Below are 16,159 nucleotides of genomic sequence, written 5' to 3' on the forward strand. Positions count from 1 at the left end.
CCTTCACTTTCTGGCTCTGCAGTTTCCCTGCCGTCTGCTGGAATCCAATGTAAACCTGCCTGGCCTCAGCCAACAGCATTACAGGATCCAAAAACATTTTTAGCTTATTACACAAGTCATATATTTCATAATAATCAACTACCTAGTCAAGAACCAATTAGGCAGCATATATTAAAATGCTCCATAGTTAAATTTTCCACAGGTATTTAAGAGTTTCTGCTTGAGTATCTTTGGCAATGTTAATTAAATCAGTTACCTCTGAGAGAGATGCGTCAACCTTGGAAGAAATTTTCATGTCTAGCCATGGCTGGTAGTTTTCAAGTAGCAAGGAAGGCCTAACGAAAATCATACAATTAAATTGCTTGAAATCCAAAATGTAATTGAAAGAATCAACAAATCAAAAATGTTTAACTTACCTATGTCGTTTACATTTCACTTTACCACAAACAGCACAGCTACGACCTTGAGGAAATAATTCTTGAAGTTCTAACTGCTAAGAAAAATAAAAATTGGAGAAGGGGAGGGTGAACATTTTTCTTTACATATCGTCTTTACCAAGAATTAATCTTTCCAAAGCTTGTTAATCAATGTCTGAATTCAGAGGACTTTTTTATTATTGTCTGCTTTAACACTAAAATCATTCTTTGTAATAAATACTACTAGCTAAACTAAACACATAACAGTGAAAAAACACCAGATGAAATGCTTTATATTTATAAAACCTAAGCCAAATTTCCAAGGTTACAATTCAAGTCAAGCCTGACCTGCAGTGGCACAGTGAATAAAGCATCAAACTGTAATACTGAGGTCGCCAGTTCAAAACCCTGAGCTTGCCTGACCTGTGGTGGCGCAGTAGATAAAGCTTCGACCTGGAATGCTGAGGTCGCTGGTTCAAAACCCTGGGCTTGCCTGGTCAAGGCACATATGGGAGTTGATGCTTCCTGCTCCTCCCTTCTCTCTCTCTTTCTCTCTCTCTCTCTCTTTCTCTCTCTCCTCTGTAAAATGAATAAATAAAGTTTAAAAGAAAAACAAAAAACCCTGAGCTTGCCTGATCAAGTCACATATGGGAGTTGATGCTTCCTGCTCCTCCCATCCTTTCTCTTTCTATCTCTCTCTCTCCACCCCCCCTCCAAAATGAATAAATAAAATCTTTAAAAGAAATTTTAAGTCAAATGTTATGCTCTCGCATATAAAAAATAAAAGTAAAAATAAATCTATATTTGAAAATAATACTTTACTACAAAAGTGTAAGAAAAAACTATTTTGTGTTTCTCCAATACCTTGAATTCAGGGAGGGAGAAGATAGAAGATAACTAGTAAGGTTACAGAGCACCACTTTCAGCCCTGTCTCTTTTGAGTAGAAATACCAATACCACAAACCTAAGATGAGAGACTGCATCAAGCTGAAGAGTTATCAAGTGAGACTTCAAGATATCCCACTAAATCCTGATCTATACACTAGGGACTTTGCCTACCAGAGATAGATTCAATATACTATCATCTTTATCAAAATTCAGAAATACACATTATTTTGGTTAAGCAAACTGCCTAATTATTTTTTTTAATGTGTAGTTTACTGATTTTAGAGAAAGAGGAAGAGAGAGAACAATAAAGAAAGACAAGAACATCAATCCATTCCTGTATGTGCCCTGACTGGGGATTGAACCAGCAACCTCTGAGCTTTGGGATGATGCTCTAATAACTGAGCATCCAGCAAGGGTCTGCCTAATTACTTGTTTGTTTCTATGGAACAAATAGACATTTAGGAAATTAATGGGGGTTTTTTTTATTAATTAATTTTTTTTTTTTTTTTAGAGAGGAGAGAGAGTGAGAGAGAGAGGAGGGGGGGAGGGAGGAACAGGAAGCATCAACTCCTATATGTGCCTTGACCAGGCAAGCCCAGGGTTTTGAACCGGCGACCTCAGCGTTCCAGGTCGAGGCTTTATCCACTGCGCCACCACAGGTCAGGCTAATGGGGTTAATTTAACCCAAAGTACCCTAACAGTGCCTGTGCCTCAGATTCACCTGAAAAGCATTTTTTTTAACAAGTACTGATTACAAGGTTATTATAAAACTGTTCGATCAAAATCTGTAAGTCCCAGGAATCTTTTTTGGGGGGGGATTTTTCTGAAGCTGGAAACGGGGAGAGACAGACAGACTCCCGCATGCGCCCGACCGGGATCCACCCAGCACGCCCACCAGGGGGTGATGCTCTGCCCCTCTGGGGCGTCGCTCTGTTGTGACCAGAGCCACTCTAGCGCCTGGGGCAGAGGCCAAGGAGCCATCCTCAGTGCCCGGGCCATCTTTGCTCCAGTGGAACCTCGGCTGTGGGAGGGGAAGAGAGAGACAGAAAGGAAGGAGAGGGGGAGGGGTGGAGAAGCAGATAGGCGCTTCTCCTGTGTGCCCTGGCCGGGAATCGAACCCGGGACTTCTACACACCAGGCCGACGCTCTACCACTGAGCCAACCGGCCAGGGCCAGTCCCAGGAGTCTTTATTTTTAAAGATTCCCCAAGCAGATCTACTGTACAATCAACTTTGGGAACTTCTGTTGCAGTTTATTATTTTCATAGTTAATATGCACTTAGAGAACACTCTAAAATTGTGGATCCCAACTTTCTGCAAATTTTGTGTTTTCTCTTTATAACTCCTCTTAGGAGACCTGTAGACCTTAAAAATATACACATATGTAAATTTCACTTTGAAAATGTTTTCATGTCTTCTATCATTAAGTAGCAGATATAGTCTTAAAAGTAATCACTGTTTTAACATGTTTTCAATATCAAACAGCATAGGATCATAAATACTGACTTTTCAAAATAAGAATAAAATTTTACCTTGGGTTTGTATTTTATTGTGAAGAATATATTTGGTAAGAGAGAATCAGGTCCTAATGAGCAGTAGAACGTGACAACTCCAGCAACAAATGACCAGAAGATCATTAAAATATGAAGATACCTTAGAAATAAATGAAAATAATTATTAGAACCAAAAAAAATGTAACATTAAGTTCTTCCTTCACTGATTTAACAAGTATTTATTAAGCACCACTGTATCAGACTGAAGCAATTTCTCAAATTATGATTTTCTGTAATTAGCAACAGAATCACAGAATGCATACTATCAAAAGAACATTTCACTTAAAAGTATAAAGAAGTGAGCCCTGGCTGTATGGCTCAGTTGGTTAGAGCATCATCATCCTGAAGTACAGAGGTTGTTGGGTCAATCCCCAGTTTGGGCACATACAGGAACAGATGATGTTCCTGTCTTCTCCCCACCCCTTTCTCTCTCACTAAAATCAATAAAAGAAAAAAATTTTACAAAAAGTATAAAGAAGTATATTTTGTAAAGTATATAAATACCTAATCATTATGTTGTACAACTGAAACTTATGTATTGTCAACTATAATTAAAAAACAAGAGCATTGGCCTGGGATGCTGAGGACCCAGGTTCAAAACCCCAAGGTCATTCAGCTTGATTGAGGGCTCATCAGCTTGAGCGTGGGATCATAGACATGACCCCATGGTTGCTACCTTGAGCTCAAAGGTCACTGGCTTGAAGCCCAAGGTCCGCTGGCTTGAGTCCCTGATTGCTGCTGGCTTAAACAAGGGGTCACTGACTCAGCTGAAGCCACGGTCCCCGATCAAGGCACATATATGAAAGCAACCAATGAACAATAAAGGTGCAGCAACTATGAACTGATGCCTCTCATCTCTCTCCCCTCCTGTCTGTCTGTCCCTTGCGCGCGCTCTCTCTCTCTTAAAAAATACAGTGGTACCTTGAGATACGAACTTAATTCATTCTGTAACCAAGCTCGTAAGTCAGTCAACTTGTATATCAAACTGCCCGTACTGGACCCGTGCACCAACTAGCGGCAGCTTCCATAATCTCGAACAAAAATACGAAGGGAGTTGCAGCTTGTATCTTAAAAAAAATTCGTATGTTGGTCTGTTCATATCTGAAGGTATCACTGTAAATAAATAAATTACAAATAAATAAATAAAATGGGGAGAAGCCTAAAAAAATAAATATAAGGAAGTGTAAACTCTCAATATTTCATAGTTTGGTACCTAAGTTGTCATGTATAACTAGCCTATACTACATTCTTTCAGAATACCTTTTAACAATATTATAGTATTCATACCACCAAAAATCCTGATTATTTTTTTACTTTTTTAAAAAATTCTTTTACTGAAAATTTTACTGAGTGCCTATTTTATTCTATACAGAAGTAGGCTCTGGGACAGAGTAGGAAATAGTGGTGCCATGGTCTCCACTTGCATGAAGAACACTGTTAGGTAGATGTATCAGGTAAGTAAATGAGTACAATGCCGTGTGATCATGTGTTCTATACGTATTACGACAGAGAAGGTACACATGATATGAGAATATCTCAGGCAGAGTACACAGCTCAAATACGAAAGGACAGAAATTTTTTTCAGAGAAAGTAATGTTTATAAAAAAAACTTAAGAGTAGGAGAAAAACAACAAAAGTGAATAAAGAAATGAGAGACTGGAGGCAAGGTAGGGGATTTCAAACAACACAACTACATGGGCTAAGATCCGAGCAATTATAAGAAGTGGCTTTGAGATGAATTTTTTTAAAAAAACAAGCAGAAGCCAGCCAGATGTTATAATATCACATAAGTCATGTTAAGGTATCTCCATACAGGCAGCCCTCATACTACACAGTTCTGCTAGGTACAAATTTCAGTTACTACAATTTTATGAAACACCAGCTCCCAACAATACAGCTCAAATTCCAATTACCACATTATGTTTAACTGTGAGTTAACACAAAGTACAAACTTGGTGCCAGTTCCTCAGTCAACAGATCACTACGTAGTGAGAAGAGAAGCCAGTCCACAGAGAACAGAAAAAGGGAAGTAAAGAAACACCCACTGCACACCTATTACTAAATGCTCTCACTCAGCACTTAAACCATAAACCGAGTTACCACTCACTCAAAAAACAACCATGGCTTAATGTTGCCTGAAGAATAAAATACAAACTCCTTAAATCTTTTTTTAGTGAAAAAGAGAGCCAGAGGCAGAGGCAGAGGCAGAGACAGACAGGAAGGGAAAGAGATAAGAAGCATCAACTCATAATTGCTGCACTTGAGTTGTTCATTGACTGCTTCTCATACTACATTTGCTGGGGGGTCCAGCCCAGCCAGTGGCCCCTTGCGCAAGCCAGCAACTTTGCCAGCAACAGTGGGATCATGTCTGTGATCCCAAGCTCAAGCTGTCAACCCCACACTCAAGCCAGTGACCTCAGGGTTTTGAACCTGGGTCCTCAGTGTCCCAGGTTGATGCTCTATCCACTGTGCCACCACCTGGTCAGATAACTCCTTAAATATTTATGGTACCTTTCAATCTGGTCCCCAACTCACCTTTATACTCTATTCCTTCCCATTCCTTTATATAAAGCTCATGCTAACCAAAACAGCGTATTTGGCATCAAGATTAAAAAAAAAAAGGAAGCAGCAGCTATGGTAACCACCATACTGTTGTCCATGTCTATGAGGGTTTTTTTTTTCAAATTTTAAAGACTCTTTTATTTTTTTTTTTAATTTAGAAATTAAATTTAATGGGGTGACATTGGTCCATAGGAACACATAGATTTCAGGTATACATCTCCATAACAGGTGGACTATTCATTGTATTGCATTGTATGCCCATCATCCATATATTTATGCCTCGTTACTCCCCTCCCATCCTGTACTCCTCTCCCTTGTTTCTAATTCACTTTTATCTAAGTCCATGAGTCTCATTTTTATATCCCACCTATGTGTGAAATCATCTAGTTCTTAGCTTTTTCTGATTTACTTATTTCACTCAATATCACGTTCTCAAGGACCATCCATGTTGTCACAAATGGCAATCTATTATCATTTCTGATGGGTGAGTAGTATTCCACTGTATATACGTACCACATCTTTTTATCCAATCCTCTATCCAGGGACACTTTAGTTGTTTCCATGTCTTGGCCACCATGAATTATGCTGCGATGAACATGGGGATACATGTGCCTATTCATACAAATGTTTTTAAGTTTTTTGGGTAGATACCCAGTAGAGGGATTGCTGAGTAATATGGTAACTCTAGTCTTAATTTTTTGAGGAACTACCATACTATTTTTCATAGTGGCTGTACCAGTTTACATTCCCACCAGCAGTGAATAAGGATTCTTTTTCCTCTACAAACTTTCCAACACTTGTTATTATGTCTTGTTCATAAGAGCCATAGGGTGTGAGGTGGTATCTCACTGTAGTTTTGATTTGCATTTCTCTAATAGCTAGCGAAGATGAACATCTTTTCATATATCTGTTTGCTATTTGCATGTCTTCATGAGAGAAGTATCTGTTTGGGTCGTCTCCCCATTTTTTAATTGGACTGTTTGGACTGTTTATTGTTGAGGTCCCCCCCCCCCTCTCTCTCTCTCTCTCTCTCTCTCTCTATATATATATATATATATATGAGCTAAGATCACAGCTAACAACCAGCATCAAGTACCACTTAACCTTTCTGATACTTGTTTGATCCTCTATAAAATGGGTTAATATTACCTAATTCATAGGGCTGTTATGGTGACAAATATATAACGTACTAAAAGCCTGTTACACACTAAGTTTAGAGTACATAAGCCAGTTGTGGCAATTTAAAAAGTAATAATGAGCCCTGGCCAGTTGGCTCAGTGGTAGAGCGTCGGCCTGGTGTGCAGGAGTCCCGGGTTCAATTCCCGGTCAGGGCACACAAGAGAGGCGCCCATCTGCTTCTCCACCCCTCCCCCTCTCCTTCCTGTTTGCATCTCTCTTCCCCTCCTACTGCCAAGGCTCCATTGGAGCAAAGTTGGCCCGGGCACTAAGGATGGCTCTATGGCCTCTGCCTCAGGCGCTAGAATGGCTCTGGTCTCAACAGAGCGACACCCCAGAGGGCAGAGCATCGCCCCCTGGTGGGCATGCCGGATGGATCCCGGTCGGGCACATGCGGGAGTCTGTCTGACTGCCTCCCCGTGTCCAACTTCATAAAAATAAAAAATAAAAAAAAGTAATAATGAAAATAATAAAATGCATTAAAAAGCAAGCACTCTATATGGGAAATCTCAATTTATATGATAAAATTATAAGTTGCAGATAAAAGTGATTAGAATGTTAACAAAGTAGTCATCTCTGCATGGTAAATTTATGAGTGATTTTAACATCTTTATATTTGCCTGTTATTTCTGACTTCTTTGAGTTTATGTGGATCAATGTTACCTAGAAAGTTACTAATAATAAATATTATTCTGAATGTCTTTGTAAAGTAAGTTTTAAAAGCTTGGGCTTCCTACAGAATGACCTGTATTAGAATCTCTTTCTGCTCCTTACTATTTATAAGTTTGAGCAAGTTATTTAACTACTTACTACAAGCTCTAGTTTGTTCATTTGTGAAATGGAGCTAATAATCACCAAAGAATTGCAAATTATAACTATAATACTATACAATAGCTACCACTATACACTTATTAAAATGAGTAAATTAAGCCTATAGGCAATAAAATTCATAACTGTCAAACATTGTTAGAGGGAGTGTGAATTGTTGTAATCGCTCTGGAAAACTGTCTTGCAGTATCAACTTAAGTTAAACTAATGCATACACTATTAGTAAGCATTTCTATTCATACACCCAAAAGAAAAAAAGATGTGTACATCTATCAAAAGAAATGTAAATAAGAATATTCACAGCAGCATGATATGTAATAGTGAAAAATTGAAAACAACTCAACTGCATTTCAACAGTAAAATGAATAAACAAAGTATGGCATATTCCCAAAGGAACACTACCAAACAAAATAGAATAAACTATGTACTGCTATTTGCATCAATACAGACACATTTCAAAAGTAGAAAGAAAACAGATACAAGACCATATGATTATATTTACATGAAATTCAAAAACAAGCAAAAGTGATATATGGTAACTGAGAAAGTTATTAACAAGGGAGCCTACTGGGATGCTAGAAATACAGGGTGAGGCAAAAGTAGGTTTACAGTTGTTAAGTACATGCAACACAGAGTTTATTTCTGTATTATTATTTATTATTGTATTATTTGCCATATGAACTATACACCTACTTTTGCACCAACCTGTATTTTCTATCTTGATCTGGGAAGTAATTACATAGGAAACCATATTTAAAAGTTCACAGAACTAATCAATAATTGTGTTATGTACTTTCCTGTAAGTTATATCTCAAAAAAAGAAAAAAGTAACACTAATAAATAGTAGCTATCTCATAGTATTGTGAGGATATATGAGATAAAATAACTGCTAACACTTAATAAGAATATGATCTATATATTGAACACCATTCTAAGCACCTTCCATGTATTAACCCACTTACTCATCAAAATAACCATAAAATGTAGGTACTAGTGTATTATACCCATTTTACAAATGAGAAGCCTGTGACAGATAAAAGACTACTTATCCAAAGTCACATAACTGGTAAATAGAGGAGTCAGAATCAAATTCATAATCAGGCTTCTGATACAAAATTTCCAATCACAACAATAAATTGCCTCAATAATAAATGAAAACTCAACACAATGCCTGGGCCAAACAAAGTACTCTCAAAGTATGATATTAGCTATTACCATTATTCTAACACTGAAATACTCAACACTATGACCGGCAAATAAACAAATTATATAATTGTAACTATGCTCCTAATTTTTCCTAACAATTCCATAAAGGTGAGATCATAAATAATTTGAAATATATAAAGTGACTCTGACCGATGGCTCAGTGGATAAAGTGTTGGCTGATGGCTCAGTGGATCGAGTGTCAGCACAGTATGGACTTTCTGGGTTCAATTCCTGGTCAGGGCATACAGGAAAAGTGACCATCTGCTTCTCCCCCTGACCCTCCCCTTTCTCTTCCTCTTCCCCTCTCCAATGCCAGACACTAAGGATAGCTCAGTTGGTCCCAGAGTGTCAGCCTCAGGTGCTAAAAATAGCTCAGTTGATTCAGCACCAGCTCCGGATGGGGTTGCTGGGTGGATCCAATCCGGGCATATTTGGGAGTCTATCGCTCCTCCTCCCACTTAAAAAAAAAAAAGAAAAAAATATATATATACACATATGTGTGTGTGTGTGTGTATAAAGTATGTTATGTCTCTTTCAACAAATCACTTACAATGGTCCAGCTGAATTGTGCACTTGAAACCTGTATAATTTTATTAACATCCCAATAAATTCAACAAAAAATTTTAATTTTTTGCATGACCAGGCAGTGGCGCAGTGGATAGAGCGTCGGACTGGGGATGCAGAAGGACCCAAGTTCGAGACCCCGAGGTTGCCAGCTTGAGTGCGGGCTCATCTGGTTTGAGCCAAAGTTCACCAGCTTGTACCCAAGGTCACTGGCTCGAGCAAGGGGTTACTCAGTCTGCTGAAGGTGCGTGGTCAAGGCACATATGAGAAAGCAATCAATGAACAACTAAGGTGTCGCAACAAAAAGCTGATGATTGATGCTTCTCATCTCTCTCCATTCCTGTCTGTCCCTATCTATCCCTCTCTCTGACTTCTCTCTCTGTCTCTGTAAAAAACAAACAAAAAAACCCAAACAAACAAAAAAAGAAATACTGTATGATAGTCAGAGTATCAGTGAAAGGGAACCTTGGAAGTTAGAGTTAAAAATTTTTTTTAAATTTTTTATTTATTTTTTTAAGTAAAAGAAGGGGAGATGGAGAAACAGACTCTAGAATGTGCCCTGACCAGGATTCCCCTGGCAACCCCCATCTGGGGCCAACACTGGCATCAACTAAGCCACTGGCTATGAGAGGGGGAGAGAGAGAGAAGAGGGAGAGTGAGGGGAAAAGCAAATGTTTTCTTCTCTTGTGTGCCCTGACCAGGGATCAAACCCAGGACTTCCGCACACTGGCAATGCTCTATCCACTGAGCCAACTGGCCAGGACCAACAAAGAGAAACTTTAATGCCCCAAATGTTTTTTCTATATTTACATATTTTTAATTTCTGAATAGATGTGCCTAACCCTTTTCCACTCTCATAAGGGACCATGTTTTCTTGCATAACAATCTTCCAAAGATAGTCTAAACATACAAGTTTGTATGTACATGTGAATAAACACATATTAAAGAAAATCACACAACACACTGAAAAGTACACTATATGTACTTTCCTGCACCTTCTAAAGCTTTTTACTTGAAAGAGGATACCTAACTATTCTTTTAGTCAAGACTAATTTTTAAAATCACGTTTCCTGATTACAACAGCAACAAATGGAAAGTACCCAATAATAGATGCAAAAGCAATTTCAGTCATAAAACCAACCACTCGGAGGTAACAGTCAAGTATTATTTCCTTCTTTATTTGCATAATGCAAATAAAGATACAGGGTACAGATCATATGGTATACAAATCTAGATAGTATGCTAGGATTTCTTAACAAAACAGAACACTATGTAAGGTAGGCAACCTCAGACGAGATCGGGCGCGTTCAGGGTGGTATGGCCGTAGACTGGTAGGCAACCTCAGAACTCTAGTTCAACATGCTCCTATGCAGCTGTCCTACCCTGAAGACCTAAAATGACCTGACTCCCAAAGGATATAGGCAAGACTCCCTGAACAAAACTTAATCATTGTATAAAGTTTCATGTCTTTCATACTAAACCTGTTAGACTAGCTTGGAATACCTACCAGATAACAAAAAGCAAGTACTTCATAATTAGTTTGCCACTTCGTTAAGGATTCCACTTCTTCCACACTTCTACAGCCATCTTACCATCACAAAGCACATTTCCCAGTAAAATATCAATTGCTATTTAAACCTAACATTACATAAACCCAAAATCAACAAACCCAACCTCAACTGTCACAAGAAAAATTATGGTTAAAATTAAGTTATCAAATTCCTTGTAACTGCTTTCCTGTTCCTATCCTTGGGAGTCAACTACCTCAAGATAAAGAGTAAGGCTGCCTTTTGCACTGCTGGCAGGTATGCAGACTGGTGCAGCCACTGTGGAAAGCAGTATGGAGTTACCTCAAAAAATAAAAAGTGGAACTGCCCTATATCCCACTTTTTTATTTTTTATTTTTAAAAGTATTTATTGAGAGAGGGAGAGAGGAAGAGGGAGAGAAGGGGGGGGGGGGAGAGAGAGAGAGAGAGAAACAATATCAATCTGTTCCTGTGTGTGCCCTGATCAGGTATTGAACTGGCAACCTCTGCACTTCAGGACAATGCCCTACCAATCAAACTATCTGGCCAGGGCACTACATCTTAAAATTTATCTGAAGAATCCCAAAACACTAATTTGAAAGAATATATGTTCACTTCAGTGTTATTTACAGGCAGCCAAGATTTGGAAACAGCCCAAGTGCTCATCAGTAGTGGATGAGTGGATAAAAAAGCTGTGGTATATTTACACAATGGAATACTAGTTGGCCGTGAAAAAAAAAAAAGAGGAAATCTGACCCTTGTGACAGCATGGATGGACCTGGAGAACATTTTGCTAAGTAAAATAAGCCAGTCAGAGAAAGACAAATACCATATTATTTCACTTATATGTGAAATCTAATGAACAAACAAAATAGAAACAGACTCATAGATATAGAAAAAGACTGACGGCTGTCCGAGGGGAGGGTGGCTGGGGGTGGGTGAAAAAGGTGAAGGGATTAAGCAAAAAACAAAAAAACAAACAAAATTTAAAAAACCCCACAGACAACAGAATAGTGATTACCAGAGGGAAAGAGGAGTTAGGGAAGGTAGAAGGGGATAAAGTGCAGATGAATGGTGAGGGAAGTAGCCTTGACTTGGGGTGGTGAACACACAATACAGTGTACAGACGATGTGTTATAGAATTGTACATCTGAAACCCATATTTTATTAACCAATGTCAGCCAACAAATAAAAGTTTGATTGCATGTTCAAAACACAAAACATCGTGCAGATGCTGTCGCTGACAACTATCACACTTCTTTCAACCAAAAGCAAATCTGGACATAATTTTAAAGGAAAAGTTCTCCTCTACTGCCTATTTCATCGCTACCATTTCTAGAAAATGCAAAATGACGGAAATCCACTTTACTTCAGGGGCAGAACCTTCCAATTTCAAAACGTCAACAGAATTTACTAATTTTAACTATCGGGCTTCCCTTTAGGAATATTCCGGAGATGCTGAGACTGTACTAATTTGCTTTCTGACTTCAGCCCAACAAATCTTTGACCGTCCGTTTAACCAACAGCACTGCGGGAACAGCCCCAGCCGCAACACTGTGTGTCTGTCTGTCGGGTGTCCGTGTGTGCGCGGGGAGTCTGCGTGAAACTGCGGCGGCGAGAGGCCCTTGAACCCTCCCCCGTCAGCTGACTGCACCACCCCGGTGTGGGCTCTAACTGGGCTGGATATGCAGATTTCATCCCTCGAAAAGCATTGGTGATGGAGCCCCAGGTTTTAAAAAACCGGGTGAAAAGGTAAGAATTGGGGCTGGCTGGCTTAGGAGACGAGGCCGGAGGGAAGGGGGCACGGGCACCCAACCCCCGCCCGCACTTCCGGGTCGCGGCGCTTGGCGGGGCTCCCCGAGGCCGCGCTCCCCAGAGGCCCCGCCACCAGCCCCAGGTCGCTCAGCTACGCAGCCCGAGCGGCATCCACCAAAGGGAGCCGCTCGGGCCCGCGAGCCCGCGGCCCCGCTCTCGGAGAGAAGCCGCCCGCCGCTCGGCTGGCTCCGCACTGCGGCGTTACCTGTTGAGGAGCAGGGAGGCGGCGCTGAGGCAGAGCAGCAGGAAGCAGAAGAGCGGGTACTGGCGGCAGATCTCGCGTCCCACGTCCAGCCGCAGCCGCTGCTTCAGCTTCTCCCCCACCGTCCGCACCCAGAGCACCATCTCCACCAGCGTGGCTGAAGCTGTGCTACAGACGGAGGCCGAGGTCGAGGCGACCCCCATTCACCTACCCCGCCTGCGCCCCGCCCGCCTGCCGGCCCGCCGGCCGACTCACCCAGCCGCCGACGGGCGGACTGTCGGCCGGCGGCAGACACCCCAAGTCCCGCCCAAGGCCCCCGTCGCGCGTGCGCGGCCGGCGGCCAGTGGGATCGCCGCACGATGTGCCGGGATCGTCACCCAGTGCGAGACCCCGTGTAATGGACTCCCTAAGAGGCTTCAGCTCCTCCGGCAAGCCGCCTGTTGGAAATCCGGGTAAAGCTGCAGCATCCAGAGATTTGTGCGCGAGCACGGGAGAAACTCCAGCGCCCTCACAGATGGCGGCCCCTGCCTGCGGAACACTCAGACCTCGCGGGCCTCTGGGGACTGTAGTCTTTGGGGCACGAACTTGCGCAAAGATGGAGCGCGGGCCATGCCCCCGCCACTCTCGGGCCTCCCTCCTTGATATTCGCACAGGTCCGAGCCTTGCGAGCACCCAAGGGGGGAGAAGGGCGGGACGCTTCTGAGTCCTAGTTTTGCGTGGGCGGCGGGTAATACCTTGGACCACGCGGGTCAAACCCACTGCGGTTGCGCGCTCACGGGCGAGGTAGAGCTCGGGCCTCACAGCCTCCGTCCCCAGCTTAACTAAAATTCAAGTGTTTGGATGAGGAGAGTTGACAGGTTAAAGCCTTTGCCCCTTTTTTAAGTCACTGAGAGAATGAGTCAGCAAAAGAGACTGATTTGTTGTACCACTTATTTGTGTATTCCTTAGATGATTCTTTTATGTGCCCTCAAAATCTGACCGGCAGCCTTGGAGTATGGGGAGGATGTTCTAACCAACTGAACTATCCCTACAGGACTTTGAGCTAAAGCCTTCTTGTAGAGTCTAGTGGGGCTTTCCGTTAATTATTAAAATTTTTTTGTGGCAGAGACCGAGTCAGGAAGGGAGAGAGATGAGAAATATCAATATCAATTCTTTGTTGTGGTTCCTTAGTTGTTCATTGATTGATTTCTCATGTGTGCCTTGACCGTGGGCCTTCAGCAGACGGAGTGACCCTTTGCTGGAGCCAGCGACCTTGGGTCCAAGCTGGTAAGCTTTTTGCTCAAACCAGATGAGCCTGCGCTCAAGCTGGCGACCTTGGGGTCTCCAACCTGGATAATTCCGCATCCCAGTCCAACGCTCTATCTACTGCGCCACCGCCTGGGCAGGCTAACATTTTTTTTTTTTTTTAAAAGATTTGTCTGCAAACCAGATGCAGCCATCAAAAGAGCCACATCTGGCTCGCGAGCCGTATGTTCCTGACCCGACTTAAGATGTCGGTACTCTGACTTCTCCCTTTTACAGTTAGGTTACTTAGGCAGAGAGGAACTTGTTCAGAATCATGTAGCAAAACCGGTTTTTGAAGCTGTTCGAACCCCAGAGCTGGTGGGCTCGTGCGGCTTGTCATTTCTCCTCCCTAGTATCTTACTCTCCAAAGAGCAAAAACAGTATGCTCAAACATTATTTAAAAAACAAAACAAAACATAGTGTGTGTTTAGTTCCATTAGTATTTTCCTATATTATTCGGAATACATGGGTCATCTTTAACGATCCATTACTTTCCGTCAGAATGTACCTTTAACTATTCTATTAATGCTATTATTTAATTTCATTAATATTACAATTATTACCACCCTTGACCACAAGTTTATACACATTTTTTTTGATAATTTTATATTTAATTGGAGGTTAACTGAATTAAAAAACCCTGGAAGGAATAAAACATGAGTAAATAGGAGTTCTGGCCTTGGGATTTAGTTGCCTAGTCAAATGACTTGCAAGTTTATACACATTTTCTAATAATTTCTTTAGGATCAACATCAATACAATTGCTGCTACATAAGGTAAGAACATGATACATACTGTCAAATTTCTTCCTAGAATGGACTACCAATTCTACAGTGGTATATATCCTTGCCTGACTTGTGGTGGTGCAGTGGATAAAGCATCCACCTGGAATGCTGAGGTCGCTGGTTTGAAACCCCAGCCTTGCTCAGTCAAGGCACATAAGAAGTAAAAACTAGATCTGATGCTTCCTGCTCCTCTCCCTTTGCCTTTCTCTATCTCCTCTCTCAAAAGTCAATAATATCTTTTTTTAAGTAAGTATCTATTTCTGATCCTCATCATTAAATATTGTTTAATATCACAAATATACTCAGATTGTACCATTTCTGATCAAACCATTTAAGACTACTGTTTAACATCAGTGGGAAGCTTAGTGTTATTTTTAATGTCTTGAAATACATATTTAAACATTTAATAAAATTTCACATTTGCAGCCTTTTTTAACGTCTTTGAATGATAGATAAGTCGTCATATGAACATGCTACGGCTATAATGAATTACAAATAAAAGGTGCATGTTGAATTAATCTACATGTATCAAGTGCCTACTCTGGACTTGAGTACTTTATAATTGGATAAGACACTTTATTAAACTGTTCCAGGAAGTTATAGTGGCAGTCTTTTTTTTTTCTGTTTAAACATTTTGCTTCCTTTGCCCTGGCTGTTGGCCCACTGGTAGAGCATCGGCCCAGTGTGTGTATGCCTGTGTTCGATTTCGGGTCAGGGCACACAAAAGAAGCAACTATCTGTTTCTCCACCCCTCCCCCCTTCACCTCCCACAGCCATGGTTCGATTGGTTGGAACACACTGGCCCTGGAGGCTCAGGATGATTCCCTGCAGCCTTCGTCTCAAGCATTAAAAATAGCTGGTTTGCCAGCATGGCCAAGATGGACAGAGCATCAGCCCCAGACGGAGGTTGCACTGGGTGGATCCCAGTATGGTGCATGCAAGAGTCTATCTCCCTTCCTCTCATTCGAAAAAGAAGAAAAAATGTTTTTGCTTCCATAAAGGCTTATTCTGAAATTACCATTCAACTTTTCACTGAGAGCCAAACATTTTAAAGATCAAATGTTTTCTGTTCTGTTCAAATTAGACATCTTTACAACAATCAAGTAAGACTTCTTTCCCGTATGATTTTCTTAGCAGAGGCAATTAGAATAAACCAAGTACTAATTAGATCAGTGGTCCCCAACCCCCGGGCCATGGACCGGTACTGGTCCGTGGGCCATTTGGTACCAGTCCCCAGAGAAAGAATAAATAACTTACATTATTAAAGTTTTATTTATATTTAAGTCTGAACAATGTTTTATTTTTTAAAAATGACCAGATTCCCTGTTACATCCATCTAAGACTCACTCTTGACG

The 16,159-nt window shown here is 41.1% G+C and overlaps 1 protein-coding gene across 6 annotated transcripts in view; it reads right to left on the reverse strand.

Annotated features, from left to right (window-relative positions):
- The window catches only part of SNX14 (sorting nexin 14), a 79,105-nt gene extending 66,155 nt beyond the window's left edge, over positions 1 to 12,950 (reverse strand). For 4 of the 6 annotated variants that reach the window (XM_066254221.1, XM_066254220.1, XM_066254224.1 and 1 more), the window contains exons 1-4: positions 12,739 to 12,950; positions 2,836 to 2,956; positions 417 to 493; positions 257 to 335 (exon numbers count right to left, since the gene is read on the reverse strand). In XM_066254221.1, the coding sequence (XP_066110318.1) occupies positions 257 to 335; positions 417 to 493; positions 2,836 to 2,956; positions 12,739 to 12,938 (477 nt within the window). In that variant the 5' untranslated portion in view covers positions 12,939 to 12,950. The remainder of the gene's footprint in view (positions 1 to 256; positions 336 to 416; positions 494 to 2,835; positions 2,957 to 12,738) is intronic. The other 2 variants (XM_066254225.1, XM_066254222.1) reach the window with 1 other exon arrangement.
- Positions 12,951 to 16,159: the final 3,209 nt, after the last annotated feature.

The sequence above is a fragment of the Saccopteryx bilineata genome, chromosome 1 (genome assembly GCF_036850765.1).
Source record: "Saccopteryx bilineata isolate mSacBil1 chromosome 1, mSacBil1_pri_phased_curated, whole genome shotgun sequence".
NCBI lineage: Eukaryota > Metazoa > Chordata > Mammalia > Chiroptera > Emballonuridae > Saccopteryx > Saccopteryx bilineata.